At 42.0% G+C, this 26,435-nt stretch overlaps 3 protein-coding genes across 6 annotated transcripts in view; 1 reads left to right on the forward strand and 2 right to left on the reverse strand.

Moving 5' to 3' along the window:
• actn3b (actinin alpha 3b) overlaps window positions 1–1,255 on the forward strand; it is a 34,044-nt gene extending 32,789 nt beyond the window's left edge. Inside the window, exon 21 of the mRNA XM_017437239.2 lies at window positions 48–1,255. Within this exon, the coding sequence (XP_017292728.1) occupies window positions 48–206 (159 nt within the window). The 3' untranslated portion in view covers window positions 207–1,255. The remainder of the gene's footprint in view (window positions 1–47) is intronic.
• On the reverse strand, window positions 584–19,532 carry prkd4 (protein kinase D4). Of its 2 annotated transcripts, none has more exons than XM_017437240.3 (18): window positions 19,406–19,427; window positions 17,945–18,102; window positions 11,817–11,955; window positions 10,120–10,251; window positions 9,208–9,362; window positions 8,932–9,124; window positions 7,936–8,019; window positions 6,926–7,076; window positions 6,717–6,840; window positions 5,231–5,308; window positions 4,871–5,084; window positions 4,748–4,773; window positions 4,598–4,670; window positions 3,423–3,529; window positions 3,188–3,349; window positions 2,732–3,098; window positions 2,556–2,641; window positions 584–1,656 (listed from the first exon to the last, which is right to left on the reverse strand). In XM_017437240.3, exons 1-18 carry the CDS (start codon window positions 19,425–19,427, stop codon window positions 1,492–1,494), a joined length of 2,436 nt encoding a protein of 811 aa, XP_017292729.1. In that variant the 3' UTR covers window positions 584–1,491. The 2 variants fall into 2 exon arrangements, with proteins under 2 accessions (XP_017292729.1, XP_037832332.1); XM_037976404.1 differs by having other exon boundaries at window positions 1,492–1,656; window positions 17,945–18,081; window positions 19,406–19,532.
• Window positions 19,533–19,776: 244 nt separating this feature from the next.
• Window positions 19,777–26,435, reverse strand: part of klc2 (kinesin light chain 2) — a 16,223-nt gene continuing 9,564 nt past the window's right edge. For all 3 annotated transcript variants that reach the window (XM_017437245.3, XM_025010846.2, XM_037976349.1), the window contains exons 11-15: window positions 24,528–24,636; window positions 24,092–24,244; window positions 23,892–24,016; window positions 22,959–23,016; window positions 19,777–22,489 (exon numbers count right to left, since the gene is read on the reverse strand). In XM_017437245.3, the coding sequence (XP_017292734.1) occupies window positions 22,406–22,489; window positions 22,959–23,016; window positions 23,892–24,016; window positions 24,092–24,244; window positions 24,528–24,636 (529 nt within the window). In that variant the 3' untranslated portion in view covers window positions 19,777–22,405. The remainder of the gene's footprint in view (window positions 22,490–22,958; window positions 23,017–23,891; window positions 24,017–24,091; window positions 24,245–24,527; window positions 24,637–26,435) is intronic.

Consider the following 26,435-nt stretch of genomic DNA (forward strand, 5'->3'; position numbering starts at 1 on the left):
CCAACATAAGAGGCTTCAATCTTCCTAACCCCCCCATCGTCCTGCAGAACTACATCACAGTGGACGAGCTGCGCAGGGAGCTACCGCCCGAGCAGGCAGAGTACTGCATCAGCCGCATGACCAGGTACATTGGAGCCGACGCTGCCCCCGGCGCCCTGGACTACATCTCCTTCTCCAGCGCCCTCTACGGAGAGAGCGACTTATAAACACAGCCGCTTCTCTTCTCCTCTCCACCTCCTCCTCTTCCTCCCCAGCTTCTATTTCTCCTGTTTGGAGAGAGTGATGTTAAACCCTTCCACTGCCCTAAAATGCTTTGTTCTCATCATTTTATTCCTCTCACAAATCAGAAGTTTCTCCCCACTCCTCCCTCCCTTCCTTCTCCCTCCCCTCCTGCCCAGGAACACTGCTTAGAGAGGAGGAGAGCAGGGGACTTTGCTCAAATCTTCAAAACTATGTCAGGTGTTTAAGCAGTGAACACAAAACAAACCTGCATTAAGGAGGCTTTAAAGAAGAGTTAATGAGTCATTTGAGCAAAGCCTCCTGCTCCTCTCCTCCCTGTCTAATTATTATTTTTATAGAAGGGTAATTAAAGAAGAAAATGTGATTAAAAAGGCTGGTTGGCTTGGTTGGTTGTGTATTTGTGCAGATGCATGCTATGTTGAAGTTTAGAAACACTGTCTTTAACCACACTGAACCCTAAAACAGCATCTGTAAGAGCCTGGTAACAATCAGCAGAGGAGTAAAGCAAGGCAGGTGCTATTATCTCACAGAGGCGAGCGTCTCCATGTGAAAAGGCGACTGTGAAACCTGAAAGTTAGCAGAGATAAACTTTAACCTGGGAGATCTTAGGGGCCTAAGACCCTCAGGAATGAACGGAGGATGAATGAGAGCACTAAATGTTAAGATGAAAACAGGGAGCAACTCAGAGCAAAACAAACAAGGATGGCATAATGGTGACTCTGGAATGAAAACAGAAAGCTCCTCTGGCCTTTCGCTCCTCTTAGCTCAGGAACAATGAGTTTAAGGAGGAAACGGACAGAAGGAGGTGAGAAGAGACAACAGGGCGTCGGGAAAGTTGGGAAATAATAAATAAATCGATGCTGGACGTGGGACCACAGCAGGCCTGTGTCAGTCAGGAAACAAAGGATTCTGGTCCCGTTTTGATAGCAACAGGTCAGCCATGATGATCGGTGCGAGTAGACTCCTCTGTGCTCCATCCTCCTCCTCCTCCCCTCATTATCAGTTCATTCTGTCACTGATGCTAGAAAAAAACTCACATTCAAACAGCTACATTTAAAAAAGTTGGAATAAAAAGGAACATTATATTATTAAACAGCAGTTTGTGGTTTTTCTTCATTACTTTTACAGTCCTTGGCAAACTGGACAAGCTCAGGGTCACTTTGTCTGCTGTCCACAGCAAACAGTCCACGTCAGAGTCAGAGAGCAAAACGTGAAGCTCCGACAGCCTGAAATGGTTCCTCTGTATGGAGATCATAGGTCCGGTTCAGTGTTGGGGTCCCAGTACAGATGAGGGGGGAAGCAGAGCCCCCTCTCCTGAGTGTAACGCATCCAGTGGTCCTGTTCTCCTGGATGGGTCAGATATCTGCAGCCCATCTTCAGCTCAAACTCCCTGAGGTCACACCACAGCTCGAAGTTCTGCAGGAGGAGGAAAATATGACAAACAACAACCATAAAAATAGACAAAAGAAAGTGGCATTCATTCAAAGAGTGTATATTACATGCAAGGGTTAGTTGGAGATGACTCTCAGCTACTACCACACCAAAGTTTAGCTTATTTACTGAAACAGAGGTTTTGTCAGTCTTGTGGCTGCCATCTTGAATCAGGTTAACTTCAAGAGGTAAAGGTAAATGTTCATCCCAGAGAATTTCAATAAAATTCAATCACCCATTCATGTGATATTTTACTAACAGACAGAGGCAGGCAATTATAACTGACTTTTGAGTCATGGCCCAAACAGCTCATAGCAGCTGTCAGCACGGCAGTGGAGGGCTGATGGTTTGGGCTCCTTGCAGTCAAACTATAAACTCCTCTGTAGAGCAAAGGACTCTAGAGTCAAACGTGAGACCATCTGTATGACAGCTGAGGATTGGACCAAACCGGGTCATGACGCAACAGAACAACGATTTAAAACACAGCAGCTGATCTACAGCAGAATGGCTTAAAAAAGAAAAGAGTCAAGGGGCTGAATCAGTCAGAGATCAGACCTAAGTAAAGTGTTGTGGGACCTCAAGAGAGCCAAAACAAATGTCTGCAAAGTTCATTAAACTAAAGCAACGTTGGAAAGAAGAGTGGGCTGAAATTCCTCCACTCCCACGTGAGAGTTTGAAAGTCTGGCTCAAACAGATTCTACAAGCTGCTGACTGGACTTGGTTCTTCAAACACAGCTTTTCCATTTATGCTTTTTTAGTTTAATAAATAATGACACAGTGAGATCTGTTGGGTTTTGGTACATAAAGTAAAGTTTAGATGATTTTAGAACCTAGTAAAGACTTTCTTTTGTAAAAAAATAACCTCTGAGGGTAAAGTTCGTCACCTGCAGCCAGGAGTGGCCCAGAGCTTTGCCCACAGTGAACCTGCGTTTCATGGACACCTGCAGCAGGTTGTTGATCAGACTCACACCTAAAACCGAAGAACAAAATCAAATCCTGACCAAACTAACACGAGATCATTTGAAACGTGTACCCGTTAACTCGGCACTAATGATCTGACCTTCCAGTGAGATGGAGGCCCAGGGCTGCCGAGGGTACATGAAGGCAGCGTTGGTGATCTGCTGCCGGATGTCCTCGTCCTCGTTGAAGGGGAACGTCCCACTCAGGCTCACGTACATGATGACGCCCACGGACCACATGTCCAGGGAGCGGTTGTAGCCGCTGCTGCTGATCACCTCGGGCGCCAGGTAGGCTGGCGTTCCCACGACCGAGCGGCGGAACGACTTCTCGCCGATGATGCGGGCGAAGCCGAAGTCGCACAGCTTCACCTGGGGGAAAGGCTCGGCGGAGACCAACAGGACGTTCTCTGGCTTCAGGTCGCAGTGAGCGATGTGTTTCAGGTGAAGGTACCGCAGCGCCTCCAGAATCTGCACCCAGAATGCCAGCTTTTAAATCGTCTCAAATCAGGCAAAACGTGACTAAAAACATCCTTCAATCAGACTCTGGACTCTCCCACCTGCATGACCAGGAAACGGGTGATGCGTTCAGGGAGCCGGCCCTTCTCGCTAGACAGGATCATCTCCAGCATGTCTCCGTGGAGCTTCTCCATGACGACGAAAACGTGCCTGGACGTTTCAAACATCCCTTCCAATAGAACCACGCCGGGATGGGACAGTTTCTGGACGAAACGGGCGGGAGTTTCAGACGTCAGAGGAAACAACTTCGTGAACACAACTGAGAGAAACAAACACCTGTAGAATGGCCACTTCGTTCCTCAGCTGTCTCTCCTGTTTGGTGGGGAAGCGAGTCTTGTCGATGACTTTGATGGCGACTGATCGACCCGTCTTCCTGTGAGTACCTAAGGAATGAGAAATTCCATTCTTGGAATTATAACAGCGGGAAATAGTGAATAACTTAATGTTACAGCCTTCAGCTCTAGAGTGTTTTACAAATGAGAACAAAATGATCTGGTCTTTGCCAGGTTCTAAAATGACTCAAAATCCAACCTCAAGTGCGCAAAAATCACACAACAGATTCCACCATGGCTTTATTTATTAAACAAAACCAAAATAAAAAAGCTCTCTTGATGCTCCAACCATCATTTCAATCAGGCTGAGGTCTGGACTTTGACTGGAGCGCTGCAACGGCTCGATTCTGCTGCAGACGTGCTGCTGTGTTCAGAACCGCTGTCCTGCTTTGTGAACAAGTTCAGGCTGAGCTTCAGCTGTTGGACCCATGACCCAGTGACAGTTTGTAAGACGTGTCTGGCCAGAATACTTTTTCTAATTTTCCTGACACAAACTTTAACCTTTAACCTGCTATTTGAGGCCCTTAGAGCCTGAGATGGAGCTCTTGGCTTTTTGGGGTGAATCTCCTGAGACGACTGGCAGCTGTCCTAAATGTTTCCCACTTGTGAATAATCTTTCTCTCTGTAGAATAATGGACTCCAGATAGTTTGGAAATGACTCTTTAACCCTTCCCAGATTGATGGGCAGCAACAGTTGTTCTCTAAGGTCATTGCTGATGTCTTTCCAACTTGGCATTGTGTTAACACACACACCTGTCTGCTCCAGAGCAGCAAACAGATAAAGTGATGATAATCAGATAATTCCTATCTGATTTATTTCCCTTTAATCTTAGAGAACCAACAAGGGAGAACTTAGTTTTCACACACAGCTTTTCACATTTTTAGCTGGTTTTTGTTTAATAAATGATGTGATGCTGGAACGTGTTGTGTGCTTTTGTTCACCTGAGGTTAGATATGAGTAATTTCCAATCAGTTTTATCATCTCCTGTTATGCAAAACCCTAGAACTGAAAGGGAGCTAACTTTCCTTCCTCTGTTGCTGCTTAGTTCTCTGAACAGCTGCTTCAACTCTGACTGGATAAAAAACATCACCTGTCTGAGTAGAAAGTCAAAGTGGTACCTTTGTACACCACTCCAAACTGTCCTGAACCCAGAACCTCATCTGTAAAGATCTGATACACCGAGCTGATGTCCTGAAACACAAACACCGAGTCACAGCCTGAAGCACGACAGACGGAACGAGAGGTTCAAACCAGAAGCATGTCCTCACCACGCCGTCTCTGCGTTGGTCCTCATCTGCAGGCAGGAGCACAAAGACGAGGCTCAGAAGGGACGAAAACCGGGTTTGAGGAGTTTAAGGTCCGCCACAGACGAACGGTTCGTGTGAACTCACCCTGGTGCTCCTCTCCGGGTCTCCTGCTGCTCGGCACGGGCATCAGGGCCTGACAGATGGCGCTCTCCCACGCGGCGCCGTCCGCGCCCGCCTGCACGCAGACCACCAGTGAGGCCGTCACCAGCTCGAAGGAGTGAGAGTCGTTGCCCGGCAACGGGGGCACAGAGAGCTGGGAGGGGCCTCGGACCTGCAGCACCTCAGACAGGGGGATCTCCTGCGTGCGTGTGTGTGTGTGTTAATGTTTCAGCACCAAATACCAGCAGAGGTTGGCTTGTTTTTAACCTACAGAACAACAGACTCGGCCTCATCACTGCTGAGGATTAAAACCTCTTTGTTCGCCTTCGTTTACGTCAGCCATACCTTGTAGTACTTGGTGCTGCTCTCGTTCTGGTACAGAGTGATGCTCTTCCAGTCCAAGATCCAGTAATGTCGTTTTCTCTGAGGGAACAGAAGGGACAAGTGTGGAACAGTGTGTGTAGAACAACACGATGTAAGTCACTGTCTACAAATATGAAGTTAGTAAAAAAAATCTTTTAGAAAGACGTTTAATTTGGTATCCAATGAGATCAGATGAAGGCTCTAAATAGCTTTCATGTACAAATATTTCATAAAACACTGACTTTACATGTTACACAGATGATGATCAAAATGAGCGTCTTGGTAATGTGTGTAACTAATCCAAACAAAATTAGAAAATATGAAGAAATCATTCCATTTTTTTTCATATTTGTGGGTAATAATTATTAATTTAACAAACAATGAGGATCACATTAGAGACTCAACACATAAATCAGGAGATTTGTGGCAAAAAGAAAGTAGAGGTTTTGGCACCACAGAGAAAAGCAAAAAGGTCGAATTTCAGGCCAAACATGGGATTTCAAACAAATCAGGCTGTAAATTCTACAGTGATAATTGGTTAAAAAGTTGTCTGTTTAAGGATGCAATGAAGACTTTCTATAACTTCACGGCTGAAGCAATGAAGTCTAATAAAGATGTTCAGTAACAAAAACGGACAGGTTCAGACAGTCTGAAGAACACCCTGAGTCCAGTCCACCTCCTGCTACAAACAGGTGGAGAGTGGAGCAGCTCTAACAGCCGTATCCATCAGTGCCCCTCTCCATGCTGTAACTGCACATGAACCACGAGGCTGAAACCTGCTGATGGACTGAACCTGGGATTGTCCTGCGACTGTCAACACGAAAGCTCAGAGCAGATCTTGAATTTTGTTCCTCTCCTTTGAACAGAACCGAGCCACTAACAGTCTGCTGGAAAGGAGAAGGTCCATGAAGGGAAAAGCCTCCCGTACTGAAGTACTGAGAAAAGATCAGCTAGGATGAGCAAACATCTTAAAACAACGATTCAGATTTTTTAAACCATTGTGTTTTTTGTTTTTACATTGGATCAGTAAAGTAGGTAAGTAAAGTTTATTTATTAAATGCCTTTCACAGACAAAACTATAACTAACTACTATGCTAATAAAAAAGGCAAAATAAGACAATAAAAAACAACAACAATAAAACATTCAACAGAAAGCCTGTTTAAACAAGAAGTGCTTATTCAAAGAGCCCAGAAAAAGAAACCCATTGGACCATGTTCACCCATCACATGACCTGACTCGTTTATGAAACATTTCTTCTATCAACAGAAAGATACCTGGATTATTTCTCTGCCTGATTACATTGTCCTGTTGATCTGATGGTTTACATCATTTGTCTTGATGTGTTAAAAAAAAATAAATCTCCCTGATATTAACCGGGGTGTGAAGCCTTTTTATTCTTATTGGACCATTAGTTTCACAAACATAAAGTGGTTTGATGCGGACGGTCAGCCGGAGCGTGTTCCTCACCAGCGTGTCGGTGTTGGTGTGGTGCAGCAGCCACCCCTCCCTCAGGACCGCCCCAGCCGTCCTCTTAGTGTGATAAACCGACTGGATGAGCCTCATCAGGGGGATGTTGCTGCTGAAGCACGGGCTGATGGAGGACAGAGACAGTGAACTCAAACACCTGAGACCATTCAGGACGCCATCAGTTTGAAACAACTCGCCAGGCCTCTGACCTCATCGGCTCCCTCAGCCGCTCCGCCTCGCTGGCGTCGGTCAGCGAATCACAGTCAATGGACATCTCGTTGTCCGAGACGTCTAGTGTTGTCAGCACTGACTCGTTGTCCTCGGCATCGAGTCGGCAGTTGGGAGCACCTGCCGAGGATTCTGGGAAAGTGACAGCATCACATTACTTTAGAGTCAGATTATAGGAAAAAAAAACAGTTTATAGACTTTCTTAATCACCTGCTGCCAAAAGGTGATCAATAATATTTCTGCCTGTGTGTATGTTTAATTATCTGTCAGCAAAATATCTCATGAAACACTGGGCAGATTTTAATGAAACTCTCAAAGTCATTATTGGATGTAGGGTACATCTACAACTAAAAAGAACCATAACTCAGTTTGGTATCTAAAGCAGGAGTGTGTTAAGGGCCATTGACCTGGGAGTTTTAGGTTTTTCTGCTCCAACACACCTGATTCAAATGGTTTAATCACCTCCTCACCAAATCATCAAGTTCTCCATTTAAACCAGCTGTTTTAAAGGAAGAACACATGTAAAATATGCAGGAGAGTGGCCCTCGAGGAATGGAGTTTGATTTAAAAATACAATTTAAAGTTGTTTCTGTGTTGAGTTTAATCTGTAGAGACTCATCCCTTGACTTTAGGAGGTATTTTAATAGTTGAATGCTTCATACATTGGGGATAAGTAGCTTTAAAAATAAAAAAAAGGACAAGCTGAGCCAAAATGATAGGGCTGAAGGACTGTTCAAAGAACAAAATATAGAGCAGTTCAGAGGAAACAGGTCACTTCTACTAAAAAAAAAAAAAAAAAAGTCTGACTCCTTTGTTAGATCATACTAACAAATGAGGCAGAAGTAGAAATGATGATAAACATTTTGAATTTATGCAGGCTTTGTCCTTTTTCCTCTGAATCACTGCGTTGTCCATCATCATGTTCTGGAAAGAAAACGAGGCCTGACTGTCCCCCGCTGGGAAGGCGGGTGAGTCCCGGAGCGGTGCTCACCGTTCCCGTTGACGCCCCTCTTCTCTCCCGGACAGTCTCTGGGGACCAGCGGCTCGCAGCGCTTATGGCAGTTAAACCTGCAGTCTGAGGAAACAAAGGGGGGAGAGAGACGGGGGCAGCAGGGTGTCAGGACACTGAGAAGAACAAACACAGGTGTTGTTTTGATGTGGAGAAGGGCTCAAATCTGAAACTGTGATGCGGTCCCGTTCGGGTGCAGAATATTTTTGTGCCAGCGTTTTCCTCTCACTGACGTCAGCTGTCGTAATTAAAATTTGCACTCCGCGCCCCAAACGAAGCACTCAGACATGCCCAGGCAATCAGGGAAATGAGTCTGGAGCCATCTGTGAGCTCTGTGACTGGATGAGTGCTGCTGCATCTGCCTCAGCCGGCCCGCTGGGAGCGCCTGATCCGAAACAGGACTCAGAGTCGGTCTCTGCCGGAGCAGAACATTTAATCAAGGACCGGTGGAGGGCAGCTTTTTTAGTTGATTTGATTTTTTTAACTCAAGGGCCATTTTGAATAATATGATATCCCTGCAAGAAGTGCCTCAGGCTGCACCAGAAGTGCTACAGCTAGCTGCTGCTGCTATTTGTACCTGCACAAACAACATGTAAAGGCCCATATGATGTGCAAAAGACCTGCAAAGTAAAGGTTTATAAATGAGTGTTTCCATGAACCTCTGTGGATTTTGTTGAGACTGAAGTTGGCAGAAATTCACTTTAGTCTTGGTCTGACTCAGACCAGCCATTAGCTCATCAATCAAGGCAGAATTTAACTTTATTTCTCCAAACTGAGATTGTTCAAAGAGCTTTCTACAACAGGTAAGATACTAATTATTCAGAACTTTTCCACAGTAGCGACGAGCCCTTTAATCACTGTTTATTAGGTGCAGCTTGCAAAGCTAATCTGCAAAAACGGCTTTAAGTTCAAAGAGTTCATTTGTTTATTCGCCTCTGCGCCCCCATATGTGGGCTCTGTTCTGAAGTTCCTGCTGACCTGAGCACTGCAGCCCCTGTCTAAAGAGGCCTTTGAGCAGCCGATGGCAGTACTGACACACGGTGGGTTTGGTGTAGCTGTGGATGTGGAAGGTGTGGGGGACCTGAGGCCGGCTCCCGTCCCCGTACCCCGCCGCCAGCCAGACCGGAGGCTCGTTCCACGACGGGGGCCTGGACGGCTTGGACAGGCTGATCTAGGTGAGGACACAGACGGAACAAGTCGTGAGTCGCGCGCAACAACACGGGACCCGTTCACCTCGTTCCAGCGGGTGGTCACCTCCTCCAGACTGCCTCCGGCCTGATTGGACAGCGAGTGTGTGGGCGGCCTCCGCGGCGGGAACAGCGAGAAGCTGGTGCTGACCTGGCGCCGGACTCGGCTGCAGTTGTCAGGCAGCAGGAAAGCACAACGCTTGTGGAAGTCTAATCCACATCCTGACATCAGACGAGAACAAAGAGGAAGTCAAAAGCATCTGTCTGTTAGCAAAATATTTCACCAGCTATTTTAATGAATGTGTCTGAAAATAATCACTGGATCAGGGATTAAAGCAAAACAATATTGTTTGACTGAAATTTTTATCAACACTGAATCATTAGATTCAAAATGGCTGCCAGAACGAGGTAACCTTATCAAACACAAAACTAAATATAACATTTTCAATTTTACAGATAAACCTTGGCGTGGCAGTAGCTGAGAGTTATCCCCAACTCTCAGTGCTAACTACATGCGTGAGATCTTTGTTGAAAACCCTGCTAATAAAAGTCAGCTCTGTCTGTCTGTTAGCAAAATATCTCATGAACTGCTGGACGAATGTTTAAAAAAACTCCCAGAAAGTGAACAATGGAGCTACGACTGATTAATTTATGAAGTCAACGCAATTCAAAATGCTGTTCAAGAAAATAACACAAATATAGCTGAAGTTCAGTCATTTTTACAGACACTGAGCTAAAACCTGGCATGCTAACAGGTGAGAAACATCCACAATACATACTTTTAAACTGTGTGATAATATTTCACAAACAATATTTGACCAAAACAGCTTTAAGTTCTTTATTTCTCTCTTTTAGTCTAAAACTCTGGCACAAAAGGTGGTCAAATGCATCTCTTCAAGAAATACTAGGTTTTTCATTTAACAAATGTTTACAGCGGTTAAGTTTTAAAGATGAAATTCCCTCAAATTTTTTTTTTTACCTTCACATTTTAAGCCCTGCCGCACGAGGCCCCACAGCATCTCCCCACAGTGGTGACAGAAGGTGGGGGTCCGGTACGACTGGACCAGCAGGGAGTGCGGACGCATCCTCACCTCGGTCACCGAGGCCGGTCCTGAGTCGGGACAAAAAAAAGACATTTTGATTCTGGATCAGAAAAACACTGCATGGTTCTAGGAGGAGCAGCTTGGCAGAACATGGGGCATACGTGGTTAAAAATGCCAACATTTGAAAATGTATGCATCCTGATCATCTTAAAATAACCTAAAATAATAAAGCGGGGATGTGGTCATCCGTTGGTGAAAGCTGCAGCAGAGTTTAGACCAAAATTATTTCATTAAAATTAGCTTCTGTGTGTGTTTCCGCCCCTGTTATCTTTATAGATTTGTTTTGCACGGAATTGTAGCTCCTTGATCCACCACAGAGTCAGAGGCTTAACTCGGCTCTACTGTGGGATTTAGCAGCTTTGTAACGGTCAAAAAGTGCAAATCCATAAAGTCCAGGGCCCTTAGGGGAGTCTGTACTTTACAGATGAGCTGACAGCTTCAACAAACCCGAGCAGGACTCCAGAACGAGTGTCCTGAAGTACAAATATAAACATTTATGCATTCAAACATGTTTCAGGAATTGGGTTCTTTTGTAAAAAAAAAAAAAAAAAAAAAAATTATTCACAGCGGAACACAGTAAACATTAAATGTTTAAACTAAGAAACGGCTCCACTGTTTGGACGTGCGATGAGGTCTGGACTGCAGGCAGCTCAGTTCAGCTCCTGGACTCTTTATGAAGCTCTGCTGCTGGAATGGATGCAGTCTGAGGTTTTATGTTGTCTTGCTGAAATATGCAAGACCTCCTCTGAAAAAGATGTTGTTTGGATGGGGGCAGATGATGTTCTAAACCTGTATAAACTTTTCTGCACTGATGGTGCTTTTCCAGATGTCTAAGCTGCCCCTACCCGAGGCACTAATGCACCCCCATACCATTAGAGAGGCAGGCTTTTGAACTGTAGGCTGGATGGACCCTATTCTCTTTAGTACAGAATTTGTGGCATTGTAGTTTCCAAAAATTATTTAAAATTTCAATTCATCTGACCTCAGAACAGTTCTCCTCTTCCCCTCAGTCCATCTTAACTGAGCTTTGGTCCAGAGAAGACAGCAGAGTTTCTGGATGGTGTTCAGATCTGGCTTCTTCGGCTTCTTCTCTGCCTGATAGAGCTTTAAGCAGCATCAGTGGATGTCAGGGTGAGCTGTGTTTACAGACAATGATCTGTGGAAGTGTTCCTGAGTCCATGCAGTGATGTCCAGAACAGGACCAGACCTGTTTTTACTGCAGTTTTACACAGACAGGTGAACCTCTGTCCCAACTTTGAGATGTGTTGCTGCCATCAAATTCAAAATCTTCTTAATTTAAAAAACAAAAAAGTACAATTTCTTCGTTTCAACATTTGATATGTTTACTATGTTCCCTTGTGAATAAAATATATGTTTATGAGAATTACAAACAGAGGCATTCTGGCTTTATTTACACTTCAGCTTTTTTAAAATTATTTTTTTATGTCCTTCTCATGTACAAACAGACTGCAGACCAGCAGCAGGATGTCTTTAAAGTTCAGCAGGAAAAAAAAAAACAGACAAAATACAGATTTCAAACCTTTTCTGGTCTGAAATCGTTTGGACGTCTGACCTGCGATGATGACTTCAATGAGGTCGCCATCCTGCAGCTCATCCTGGTCTGTCAGTCGCTGCAGCAGCTGCTCGGAGGCGGGCCGATGTCTGAACAACAGGACCTTCTCACCGGAGCCGACCACGCTGCAGTCAGGAGCCTGAACAGACCCAGAGGCCCGACGTAAGACAACCAGCCATCATCCCAGCAAAGAGACAACCAGCCATCAACCAGGCAAAATGAGACAACCAGGGAGGATATGAAGAGCAGTGACGGAGAGACTCTGATTGAAGGATTTGCAGCAGTTATTAACCCATTTCCTTGTAGGTAAAGAATGCATAAAAAGAGTTGAAAAGTTAACTTTATAATCCATTTAAATAGCTGCTTTAACTATGGCATTACACTCTGCTTACATTTTGGGTTGCTGTAATGCAAAATGTGTTTGACTAATTTTACCGATTTATTCTCCGTCCCTCCCATTGCCTACTAAGACCACAGGTTATTTACTTACTTTTTAAAAATCAGGTTTCATATATAAAATTTCCAGGAAGTTAAGTATTTTGTTTTTTAAAACAAAACTGTATGTGGTTTCTGGATTCACTGAAAGATAAAGTAAATAATGTTATAACTACTTATTGTTCCAACACAAAGTTCTTCAAACGGGACTGTAATATTGTTTTAGTTCAGTAAATTATTGACCAGGGGTGTAACGACAGGCACAGGTCACAGCTCGGTACGTAATTTGGGTTTAGGGTCACTGTCTGGTACGCATCTGGAGAAACAGAAACAAATGGCAAATGCCCTTTTTTAAACATTTAACTGATTGCTTCTCCCCCTTCACTTATTTTAAACTGTTGATAAAGAAAGAAGCAAAGACAGAAACAAAAATAAAAATAAAAACCCTTAATAGTGGCGAGGCTCGACGATGACAGGTTATGTAGAAAACGTCTGAAGTGATAGGTTCATTATAAAATTTAAAATAAATAAGTCATATTTTACTGTATTCTTTATCCATTTTGAACAGTAAACAATGTCCTAGAGACTACGTGTCAAACAAAAAGTTAGATGAGCTCCCAAGATGAAACATGTCCTTTCTTAAACAAAAATAATCTCACAAAAAACAAAAGAGTGTTTCATAACTGCTCCCGTGGCGAACACGGTACACACCACTTCCTCCGAGAGGGTTGCTGCCAGCGCCGTCCTTTGATCCATTTTTTGCGGGGGCAGTTAGCAAAGAGCTGGTAAATAAAACACACGTCATCGTGACAGTTCTTCAGTTTATCCTTTAGTTCAGGTACGAATACATTAAACTAAAACAGTTCAGATGGTTCATTTAAAAAGGCAGCTTTGTTGCTCGCAATTTTAAAGTTGAAACAACGCGGTAAATTTTACAGTGCGTGTAAAATGGCACTAAAAACAAGAAACAATTCTAATAATTTGCTTGTAATTCCATTATTTAGGCTAAAAATACTACGAAACATCATATATCGAATGCTTATCAGATTTTTGATGGCAACAAATCGGTCGAGAAAAAGAAAAATCTAAGACGAGGCCTACGAAAAGAAACTCGCTGCAACATTCACCAACAAACCAAAATGTTGCAGCATCACGGTCGGTTTTTATAAAGAGCAGAAAAGAAGTGGAAGATATAAAGTCACAACTTCATTCATATCTACTGGAGTGAAGACCTCGTGTCTGACAGGGGGAGGGATAAGGATCTGGGGAAGATCCCCGAAAGTCTCAGATCTTCTCAGTGTGTGGAGCCGACACACACACACACACACTTACAAAATGATTAAAAACAAAAATCTACATTTTAAGGTAAATTAACTGCTACTTTCCAAAATGCTGTTTGTTTGATTGCAGTCTATAAAGGAGGTTGTTTTTTATTTACAATCCAAAAAGAAAAGTAAATAAATAAATAAATAACACCTAATCTGTGACATAACTTGAGTTCTCTGGCTTGTGTGAAAGGAAATGCACAAAATGCAAAAGGCAAACTTTTGTTTTTCTCTTGCACACACACTTAAAACGCACACACACACTTGACCTGCTGACTGGAAACTCAAGTCTGTAAGCAGAGCGAGACTAGCTGTGTGTGTGTGTGTGTGCACCACAGAGGGTTAAAGGCTGTGGTTGGAAACTTTTCTGCACTCTTGCAGACCACACAGCTCCTGAGGCGCTGTAAGGACCAAAGCAGACAGAGACCAACACCTGCAGCTTGCAGCCTGAACCACATTTCACGTTCGGTTCTTTTCCCCGTGCCTGACCTGCATTCTTCATTAAAGCCATGTGTGAAAAGCCAGGTTTGTTTTGTTTTTTATATTCCAATATGACCACAAATCTGTAACACACACCTGCACACACAAAACAAACTACTTTCAAAGTCAGAAGTCCCATTTCACTTCATGCTGCTCAAACTGGATGGCTTGTTGAACTCTGCTCGCTGCAGAGAAAAGCACCAGCAGCATCCATCAGGCTCTGCCTCATTCATCGGCGTTTGTCAAAAGCCACAGCTTGTTGTGCACTAACCCACACAGCACTCCTCCAGACGCAGCTGACCTTTCAGCCTTTATTTCCTGACAGCGCTGACGTTTACAACAACTCAGTATTTTCCAAGTGGGATTGTGTGGAGGGTTACCGGGTTTCATCCACAGAGGTCTCACGTAAGCAAGAGAGTTAGGTTTTTCGTTTATTTATTACTGCCCGTTGCCAAAAGGCAGGCAGTGTCTTCAACTGTGTCTGTGTGAAATGTTTACTGTGTAAGCACAATATCTCTAACGCATTTTATTCAAACCCCTCAGAAAGTGATCACTGAATGATGTACATCTACAACTGATTAGGTTTTGGAGTCCACTTGATTCATGATGGCCGCCACAAGTAAGCAACCTTAGCAAACAACAATGGCTATAACAGAGTTATTTTTATAGATACTGAGCTGAAATTCGACGTGGTAGTAGCTGAGAGTAAATCACAACAGATAGGGATGCACCGATACTGGGACCAGTACTGAGTATCGATCTGATACCGTGTACCTGTACTCATAAAAGTGTTTTGATGCTACAGTATCAGAGGCCACTTCACAGCAGTGTGACGTTTACCTCTCAGTTGTTCTGATCCACACTCCTTACAGCTGGTAGCAGAAATGCACCTAAGCTGTTATGCAGCCGAAGACGGAGCTGTGTGGAGGTGTGACCATCGTTCAAAGTGAGCAATGGGGACAAAAGTAAAGCAGCAAAGTTGTGAAGATGAGCAATGAAATCTAGCATCTCGTGTTTGGGGCAAAAGACTAATTCTGTCCTGGCTTCATTTGAGGAGTTCGCACAAAAGGAATCTGATCTTATTTTCGTGTCTGAAGTTTGCTATGATGCCTGCCCCATTAGAGCTGCACAATATTACAACAACAGCATCGCCCACATCCCATAATACACCCGGCAGTGATCAGAAATCAAAGCATGAACTCCCTCACACGACAATCTTGAATACATGGGTCTAGCATTAGAGCACAGAAAAGGTTTTCACAAGGGGTTGGCCTGTGACATTGACCTTAGACCTTGAAATCAATAGGGATCATCCCTGACCCATGAGGTGTTCAGCTGTGAAGTTTGACATTTCTATGTCAATTTAGAGCTTAAACATCCAGTCTGAGGACGGGACAAATAAAACAGGGAAAGATGGAGAAGACGGTGGAGGATGGTGGTTTCTGAGGATGTATGAGGACACACTGATGGTGTGACAGTAACAGGAATGGATTCTGTGTCTGATAACAACATTTGCCCCAAACGTGCATGAATGAAATGGAAACCCAAAGTGAAAAAGCAGAAAAATATGTAGATAATTAAAGATAACAGCCTAGTAGCAAATATATTTTGTTAAAAGTAAAAGCCCCGCTCAAAAAATAAAGGAGTTGAATCACAGTGCTGTGATTTAAAACCCAGCTACGATCATTAGAGCCTAAAATCCACAAATCCATACTGAATGAACTTCATTCTGCTGGTTAGATGGAAGTTATTGAATGTCTCGGAGTGAAATACCACATGACGTCAGCTGGCAGCTGCTCACTTGGCTGTTTGGGTCTCACTGCGCTTCACCTGCACAATGACGATTTATCATCAAAACTGTCCTGCTGCACATCGGTTCATGGATGCGTGCACAAAGCATATGAGCACACACGCACTTTTGTGTCCTTCTAACAGAGTCCACAGAGGTCAAAGGGCTGGGGCCTGTTCAAGATGGACAGTCCTAATGTATTTTGAAACACATTTTGTAAGCTGTAACACTTTTTAAATATGTAAAATATATATATACATTTCTGTAAATTGTTTAAAGCTTACTTCATCTCTGGTAAATAACTAAAAAAGAACTACGACTGCAGCTAAATTTCCAATTATTAAAAAACTAAACAGGAAACTACAGAAACAAACAAAAAAAAAATACTGTGTGAATGAACTGTATGGACTTCACTGGTATGTTCTAGGTACAACAGGTATTGAGATGTCACACAGCAGGCTGTTATATACCCCTGGTACGTACTGGGATATATGTGATATGGTACCTGGTAAGTACCATTAAGTACCCAGTAAGTACAGTAATCAAACCTTCATGGAAACAATCCAGTCTGATTAAAAAGGAAAAGCTGAGAACAAAACTTAAATTCCAGCTGCTCGGCTCGCTAAGTTTGACTGTAGGCTCTGAATTATTAAAGGTGCATTTCAAAGATATTCATGCGCTGACAGACCTCATAACTGGCTCGCTCAGGAAAAAATGTTGTTTTTCAGATAAATTAAACATGAACTTCTTGTACTTTTTGTTCAAGACGAACGTTAATTCAGACAGATGTAATGTTAAATGAGAAATAATGTAATGTTAAATGTGCTTTTAGTTGTAAAATAATTTTTTTTTTTTTTAAATAAAACAGTTACTACTATAAATATTAATCACCACATCCTACAGTACATCCAACATCACACCCTCCCTGTAGAATCATCACCTTAACATCGTGGGGTGAGGATTATTATTAACACCCTTAAAAGAGTCTCCCCACTAATAAGGCTGTTTACCCCAATGATTCTGGGCTGCTGTCTGGGGTAAACACCCTGACAACTTTGCCTTGAGGGAGGATGGTCCCCTTCCAGGACACCATCCAGAGACTTCAGTGCCCATGGGGGCAGTGATGAATGCATGAATGAACAGATCAGTGAATGAATGGATGACTATGTTCTTTAAAAGTTAAACAGATTCACAAATGACTGTAAATTTGCTCCTCAAGTCTAAGCTGCTATGAATCAAAGCAGAAGTTAAACCCTAGTATTTCATGCTTTTTCTGTCATATATATGTTTCAGTGCTAACACACTTAAAGTTAGAAACTCCAAATGGAAATGACCTGCAAAGTTGAAGTTCTGACTAGGAGGTCAGAGGTCACTCCCTTGTTTAAACCTCATCTATGCTCCAGTTTCACATCTTACTAACATAGAAACGTCAAACCCTTTGTTCCCTAGATTGGGCCTACCGACGGGCAAATTACATATGTACTCTTGCAAGGTTTGACCTTTGACCCTGTGACCTATAAACCCATAGAGATCATCATAGACCCATGAGGTGTCCAGCTGTGCAGTTTGACATTTCTTTGTTAAAAGGGGTATCAATTTAGAGCTTGGACAAGAAACTGTCCAGACAGGTGGATCGCACCATAACATAACACATCCCATCTTAGGACGGGTGTAAAAAAAAAAAATGATTGTAATAAAAATGCTACATATAGTAATGAATATCAGCTGTGACGCCCACATTTTCTTCATTTATCTTGCCTTTCATATATTATAAGTGTTGTGTGAAGCTGAATGCACGGATATGAAAGTCTACGATTGACTGCAGTCCTTTGCAAAACAGATATTATGAACTTTGATATCACCATGTTGATAACCTCTGATACATCGTGCAGCTCTCCTTTTCATTACGTCTTGACCAAAATAATCAGGAAAAGCAGTCAAACTACAGCTTTGATAAAATGAAACTGAACGTCGTGTTTCCAATCACTGCATTTCTCCTTTTAGGTTTCTGACTAAAAGGTCCCCACTTTATCTGAAGTGTAATCCTCTCCTGGGGCTGCAGGTTGACTAAAGACCGTCCTGTGTGAAGTTAGGGTTACCTTGTGCTCTATGACCTCAGCGGCCAGCCTCCGAGCGTAGCGGTAGCTTAGATTTCCAGGCGGGACTCGAACCATCTCTCTGAACAGGCCCAGCTGGAACCGGACTAAGGCCGGCGTGGTCGGACTGGAGGGGGACACTGCAGACATGGACAGACGGTCTGAGGAGGAGGAGGAGGAAGGTGCAGATTTAACACTGAGGGAAAAAAATCATCTGATTTTTCTGATTTAAACCTGTTAAAACCACAAGGATCACCAGTGACACCGCGGCACAAATTATCGTTACTCCTCGCTACTATCTCAGAAATGTCTGCACTTTTCAAGAATTTATAAAAAGAAAGTTGAAGAAAATTATTTCTGTTTTTGTCCTTTTCTTCTTCTAACACACAGTTTTAGGTATTTAATTACATAAGAATGGTAAATACTTGACAGATTTTGAAGTTCTACTTCTGGAAAAAGGCTGTAAATTATTTACACACAGGGCATTTTTTGACACAATTATAGACAAAAATAGACAAGAAAGACCAGGCGTTTTAATAAATATATCTATTATTATGGTGCTCAAAAGGTTAAAGGGTTTTGATAAAACTTACAAGAAGTCACTCCAAATTGACCGACCACAAAAATTCTTTAGTTCACGTGTCAAAGTCAGGGCCCACGGGCCAAAAACAGTCACTGATACAGTTTTATTCGGCCCGCAAGATGAAATCTAAAAAGTAAAGAGGCTTTATTGCTTTTTATTTTGTTTATACTGAGCAGACTTAGTGCTTTTAGCCAACCTTGCAGCCAGTCAAAATAAGCTTGCTTTTCTTTTTTTCAGTAATCTTTGATTTTGATGTAAAAAGAGCAACAACAAAATCTAAATGGGTCTGATCAAACTGTTGCCGACTTGAGGTTCTGTGAATCAGAGCGACAGTGTGCCTTAATGCCTATTTAGTTATTTCTTATTTTTATTGAGGGATTCTTCTTTTTAGCCGATTTGATGGATTCTGATTGATGTATGACTCAGAAATAATAAATGAAAAACTGCTGATAGTGAGCAGTAAATGCTGACTTTAATCAACAAGTCGTGTTTATTCTAACTCCTAAATAGCATCTTGAGGTGATTCTAATTTCTATTGATGGTGTAATACTTACAACACAAGTTCATTATAAAAATAAATACTGACCAAGATTGGCCCACGGCTGGGCCCAGGTTCTCTATTATGGTTCTGTGTCACTGTGTTCGACACCCCCGCTTCAGCTCAGAACTCTTGTTTTGAATCCTGACTGACGTAGTTTCAAAATTACCTAATTTAGTTTGAGACATTTTAGGCAACCTTGTTCCTTTTAAAGACTTCTTGTTTAGGTAAAACCCTTTTCTAAATATAAAAATGAATGTACACAAACTGGTTACACACATAAAGACTTGTCGAAACTAATCTGATTAAAAACAAGCCAACAGCATCTCGTAAGTCCTCTTACTTTCTGATCCTGCCACATTCATGCTCCAGTGTTGCTCCTCGGCCGAGGGTTCGTCTGTCTGCGAGGCGACAGCTGATCAGTCCATCGTTCTGCAAAACCTCCTCGCAAAGTCTGGTGGGTTTGGTTTCCTTTTTGTGTGGCTCGGCTGTTGATGAGACAGGAAGTAGCAGAGAAATACTCACCCCCCCTATGAATGCTGCATCCGTGCAGCGTTGGGTTAACCTCCCCGCTCCCCCAGCTCTGGCTGTGAAAAGTAACACTCAGACTCACGCACACACTTTGAAACTGCTTAAACACTTCTGTCGATTCACAAAAAGAGAAGAGGAAAAAAACACTCTCGACAGCAGAAATACAGATGAAGAGGCAAAATCTGTTTGGAAAGTGGAATTTTACTTTATTGAACCTTGGATAAAATACATGTCGGATCGGTCAAACTACGCAGTGCAGGAGATCGCACGCATTTACAAGAGCTTCAGAGCTACAGCGTTTCTTCACCTGTGGCTACAGGCAGCAGCCTGACCCAAAACATCCAGAAACAGCAGCTCAGGATAAAGATTTAAAACCTTTTCTCACAATAGCAAAATATTGTTTATATGGAGAAAACGTTTCCTGCTCTGGGTATCTACAGGAGAGCAGACGTGAATATGGGATTAAAACAGTTTAAATTGGCTGTGCGTGTGTGTGTATGTGTGTGTGTGTGTGTGTGTGTGTGTGTGCTGGAAAGAATCTTCAGCTACAGATCAGAGTTTCATTGGCTTATTTATACGCAGCTACATGGTGTTGAGGTTGTGTGATGAACAGTGAACACACCGATAAAGATTATACACAGACAGGACTGTACATTATTTGCTGCAGACATTTAAAGCACTTTTCTTCGCCCCCAAAAATCTGTTCGTTCGCTTCTGCTTCACGCCTTTGTTCACTTCCTGAACTCCTCTCCGACTTTCTTCATTAAGATCCAACATCGGCTCAAACATTCAGAAGCTGATACAAAAAAAGTTTTTTTCAAAGTAAAAATAAGCAAAAAGGATTTCAAGAAACTTCAGCTTACAGTAACAGTGTGAACACGCCATCTCCGACAGATTAAATTATCATCCTTTTTTATAATTAAACAGTGTTTATGACTTTCTTAAATCTTTAGGATGGTAGAAATTTATAACAAAATATTGACTTCCGTTAACTTTAATTAAGCTTCATATAATGTGTACATTCAGTGAGGAACTCTCCTGATAGTCCTGTTTTTAGGGCTGCAAAACTGAATTTTCAAGTTGGAAACTATCCATGAAGGCTGACCCTAGCAGGAGTTTTCATACGCAAATTACATCAGTAAATTTGTTACTGTTGTAAACTTTGTGTCAGAAATCATAATTATTATTATGATATTATCTGCCTATTACAAAACAAAGTGTCTACATTTTGGTTTGGATATGATACAGTTTGTTTAATTTGGTCCCAATTTCCATTTAATCCCATAAACTAACATCAATCCCCATGAAAAGTTTCCAATTTGGAACATTTCCGAAAATTCTCCACATTAGCTTCCCATGAAAAGTTTCTGGGAAGTTTCCAGGAAATGTATCTTAACCTTTCCGTTCCTTTGCAACCCTACTTCCTTCTCTCCCCAACTCCTACAACAATCATGTAAAAATGCCCCAAGACTTCCCAGTCCACGTAAAAATCAACATTCAGATAATCCAGTAGTTCCACGATAAAAGAAAAAAACTGATAAAAAGTTGAATCCACCAAGGATGGACGGTCCTTCAGATCTGAGGGTTGGACCTGATGACTTCCAGCCACGTGAAGAACAATTAAAAACACAACACCGGGGATTGTTTTGTGCAAAATGACAAATATATGAAGAGATGGGTAAAAAAATAATAATTAAAAAAGAGAGGTCTGATTTAATGACGGTAAACATAACTGCAGCTGATCTCTGCATCTGCTTCAAGTAATAAAACGGTTTAATGAATATCCTGTTTTAATGATTGTTAAATAGCTTTTAAATACCGTGCAACCTATTCAGACCTGAGGGGATGATTTACGATACAACAGGTCTCGTATCTTGTTTTTCCTCAGGAAAGCAGCGCATTTATTTTTTTTTACAACTTTTCCAGCAGAACTGAACGAGTGAATAATGAGATCTGGAACTTATCTGGAAAACAAACATTTCACCATCTTAGTCTGTTCAGCTTGAAGGACAGACATTATTACTGTCAACAAGTATTTAATTAAAAATCAGTTTTCCAGCGACGAGGTCAAACATTTCATCTCAATTTTTGATGTTTTCATTCCTCAAATTAACTAAATTACACATCTCTTCCCTTTCATTTCATCTTTCAGTTTTCCCTTCTTTCATTTCCAGTCCCTTTTTTATAACATAAGTAGTGTTTTCTTCCAGTTTGGTCCCTCTTGAACTCAGTGAAAACAAAAATAAGTGCACTATATACATAAACTGAAACGTCAAATAATTTAAAATAATATATACATAAAAAACAAGAATGCAGAGATTGAGGTTGAACTGGTGAGTGATTGTTCTCAAACGGACCGTACCGTGCTTAATGTCTGCAACGCTCACGCTGTGGGATCTACTTCATGCTACCTGTGGAAAGAGTGCGATGCGTCTCGCTGAAGTAAAACAGACGGTGCACGTTAAATTAAACCCACTGAAAGTTGAGCGTCTGCACGTGAGATCAAACAGGTGTGAGCGCGCGGCTTTGCTGCGAGCCAGGAACACGAGGCGTTCAGGTGCAGACGTTCCACTTTCCAGTAAGCCACATGCTTGTAGAGTTGACTACATGTAAATATTCACTTTTCTGATCGATGGCGGCGGTTTGTACAGCGAAGCAGCAGCGACTGTGACTTCAAGTGTGGTGATGCCTTTTTGAAGTGTTCTTGAGAAGAAGAAAAAAGAAAAAGAAAAGATGCTGCAGGAGTGTTTGATCAAACCCAGACGCACACACTCCTCGTCGGACCTCTCGAGCCACACCCCCTAGATTCAGTTCAGCCAATCAGGGAGCTGCGTCTGGTCAGGTCCACATTGCTGGCACTGAGTCCCCTGCTGTCTGAGAGGCCGGGGTTAGCATCCTGAGAAAAACAGAGCGGGTGGTGTGACAATACAACAGTGGTTCCCAAACTTTTCAGCTTCCGAACCATAAAATAACAGTGACAGAGGTGTGTGACCCCATCTGTTGGCTGTTTAAACATCCAAAAGTGCTGATGATCCTATTAAATAAGGGCATAATGACAACACAAACAGTCTTAGCATCCATTTTACTATTTTTTAAATGATTAAATGACTTGTATTTCAATTCTCTGTAATAATTATGGTGTAAATATATCATAAAAACTGGGTTTTTAATTGTAATTTGACATCTGGAGATTATCTAAGGACCCCTACTTGGTGTTGGGTGACCCACATTGGGGTCCAGACCCCAACTTTGGGAATCATTGCAATACAGGAAACAAGATTTCTGTTTTCTTTACTCTCAGTCCTGAATTAAACCCTGAGCGGTGGTAGCTGTGATGAATAAATCAAATCTAAAAAGAGCCGCACCTGTGTGGTTTCCTCACTGCTTTTGTTCAGGAAGTTCAGGGAGCTCGCTCGCTTCATTCTGTAGAAAAACATTAAAAAACTGTAAGATTAACTCATCAATTCAGCTCAAAGTGTTAAAACAACAGAAACCATTTTAGAAACATCAAACTTGTTAGGCACATCCAGAAATAAGACCAATCCCACGCTGATTTAACAAACTAAAAAACTGCACAGTGGATGAAAATAATACACATGTGTTGAATTTTATTTTTGCTTGACTACAAAAATAAAATGACTGCACGAACTGGTTCCTTGTTTTGAATCACACCCACAGAGCTGCGAACACGCTGCTCAGAGGATGAAAACAAACTGAGAAAAGATGGAAACCTGAATGTTTTTTCAGTCGGGGTGAAACAGTATAGATATATGAACGTGTATACATGAGTGATGTTTTAAACGGGCACATTGAACGCCACAGGGATCACAGAATGTGTTGAAATTAGTTTGCAATTGTAGATCTTTTTTTTTGAGTGACCCATTTTAAATCATTAGTGTTATTTGTAATTTAGTGCACGGATTCAGATGCTTGTCCTTGTAAAGTCGTGTGTGGATTGACGTTTATAACATGACCACTAGATGAGAAAACAAAAAATAAATTGAATGGTTTTCTTGAACTAGGCTGAAAACAATTAAATAAATGTTTGTTTATTCACGTTTGTTAAAATTGTTATACATTTTGTTTTTCATGAGGACTCCAACACCCAGTATTAACAGAATAATGCAAATTTCAGTCATTTCCTTAGTAAAACATAATCTGTACTTGACTTTAAAAATAAACTACTTGAGTTTGGGTTGTTTAGTTGGTTTAAACACATTGTGAAGCTTTCCATTTGGCTCAGAGGACAAAGACAGAAGGCCTACAGTTAACTGGTGCCACACAGACAGTAACATTACCCCGGGTTACGAGGTTCCTGAGGTCCGCTGCCCTGCAGTTTCTTCACCAGCATCTCACTGCTCCTCCTCAGAGCTTCACGAATCTTCCCGAAGGAGCCGCTGCGCCGCAGGGAGCCGTTACCGTCCTGAAGGTGAGAGAAAGCCAACTTAATAACAAGGCTGAAAACAATACGCAGAGAAGCAATCATTCAGGAGGTTACCCCGTTCCACTCAGCGGAGTCGTCGCCCTCTCCCTCTCCTCGCTGTCCGCCCGGCCCGTTGACTCCGTCCCTGCTGTGCCGTCTGTCGACGCCTCCAGCTGCCCCGTCCTTCAGCAGCTCCACCACCTTACTCTGGTTAATGGCGTCAATGCCCTGAGAGACCAAACACACAGAAAGAGACAAACAAAAGCTGAAGAAGCATGGGAGAAAATTACAGCTTTTAATCCAACAGCTCACACAGCATGAGTCTGATCTTCAACACAATGAAGAAACCCTCAGATCTAAATCACTTTGGCACAGTTTATGAGATTATAAATCACAGCTGGAATCCCTTTTGAATTAATCTCATTACATAAAGGATAAAACTCTCACAGCTAATCTAAGTGCAGTAAGTCAGTCCTGCAGCTGCGAGTCTTTCCGAGCGGTGGGACTGTACCTGTTTACGTGTCTTGCTGGCGCACTCCTCCAGAGTTTCTGCTGCCTCCAGTTTGCCCTGACGACGGTACAACGCTCCCAAGCTTTTCAGGGTCGTGTTCACAGTTGGACTATTCAAAACAAGTAATAACAATTTTTAAAAGAAAGTTAGATAAATGTGTAAATCCAGCTATTAATGCCGTTTCTTTTCATTTATGTCTGTAAGTACATAAATCCTAATAAACAAAAACTGAACAAATCAAGATGAACCACAGACTCTGACGTTTTTTAAACGTCAGAGTCTGTGGGAACATTAACATGAAACTGAAGATTGTTAACAACCAATTAACGATTATGTTGCTGGTTTATTGTATGACATTTCATTTCATCTTTTTTTTTTATTCTATGACACTTGATAAGTTAGGTGAGTTTTTGCTGCTTGCACGCTCCCTTTCTCACCCTTTCATTTCGAGACAGTCACCCCCCTTTTTTTCCCGTTTCTGTAACACTGACAGAAAAAAAAATATATTTACACAGGTTTACATCTTTACAAATCCCAAAAAGGGCAAGTACAAATGGAGCTATGTCTCGCATTTTTTTCCTCCAAAAAATGGCCAAAAGCGGAAAATGTCAAAAATGCGAGAAAAAAGTCAGAAGTTTCTCTACATTACAGTTTGATGTGAGTTATTTACATCGTGATTACACAAAGGATTCAGAAATTGACAGCTGGAGCCATTTATTTGGACCATCTTAGTTTAAATGGTTCAGACAGTCCTAGAGATAACTGGGGAACAAAAGTGTTGCTGCGGCTGTAAGGCCCTGTTTACACGAGAACGATCTCAGAAAATATTAGTGTTTTTTAAAATGTTTATTGTGGCGAATCAACAAGAAAAAAACGCATTACAAAGATATGGCTGTGCTCATCTATGCCAGGCAGGATTGCCAGATAGGAAATGACTAACCATCATACTGTCACTTTATAATTATTGTATTTTCACCCAAACTATCATATGTGCTTTCTCAGAGGATTTGTTGTCTTGTGATTGGTGAACATGTGCACAGAAAAGGAAGGGGACTCTGACCAAAAACTATCTTATAAAAACTTTAATTATTGTATATCTGGATGCAACACTCATGTCAGGCTTTCAATGAGGCATGCTTGCAGTCTAGAGGATGGAAATAATTACATCCAAAATGGTGAAAACAAGAAGATTTGGACCTACAGTGAGTTTGGGTTGGAGCTACATGTTGAAAAAGCTGAGTAACAAACAGCACTCTGTTATTTGCTATAACTGTGCATCTACTCGTGCATGCGCAGAACAGCTTTTGACTGCAGCCGCCTGTGGTGCACACGTGCGATGTCACACGTTGCGGCCTCCTTTGAAATGCAAATGTAAGGATCTGAAAAGCTCCACTCTGAGACCTGGGTTCAGAAAGCTTCGGTCTCAGAGGACACAAGCGCTGCTGTCGTGCACACAAACAGCTGAACCGCAGAAGAAAATCTACGGATTGACTTAAAAAGATTTGAAAGGTTTGAACAATATCTTCGTTATAGAGACGTTCCTTCATTTCTGCTCACTCTGTTTTTCAGAAGCAGCTTTACTGATCACTAAACATAGCCTCACTCCAAGACTTATGTGATTTCATTTTATATGCAAACAAATTAGTTTTTCAACCTTGTCAAAACTGATATACAGGTGCTGGTCATAAAATTAGAATATCATGAAAAAGTAGATTGATTTCAGTAATTCCATTTAAAAAGTGAAACTTGTATATTACATTCATACATTACATACAAACTCATATATTTCAAATGTTTATTTCGTTTAATTTTGATGATTACAAATGACAACAAATGAAAATCTCAAATTCATCATATCAGAAAATTAGAATCTTGTGAAAAGGTTCAAAATTGATGGCACCTGGTACC

This window comes from Kryptolebias marmoratus, linkage group LG7 (genome assembly GCF_001649575.2).
Source record: "Kryptolebias marmoratus isolate JLee-2015 linkage group LG7, ASM164957v2, whole genome shotgun sequence".
Taxonomy (NCBI): Eukaryota; Metazoa; Chordata; class Actinopteri; order Cyprinodontiformes; family Rivulidae; genus Kryptolebias; species Kryptolebias marmoratus.

Coding starts and splice junctions, on each gene's coding strand:
- prkd4 (XM_017437240.3), bottom strand. CDS start 19,427: ATGAATGTGGCAGGATCAGAAA. Junction 18,103..19,405: donor GAATGTGGCAGGATCAGAAA/GTAAGAGGACTT, acceptor CCTCCTCCTCAG/ACCGTCTGTCCATGTCTGCA. Junction 10,252..11,816: donor CATTGAAGTCATCATCGCAG/GTCAGACGTCCA, acceptor GTCCCGACTCAG/GACCGGCCTCGGTGACCGAG.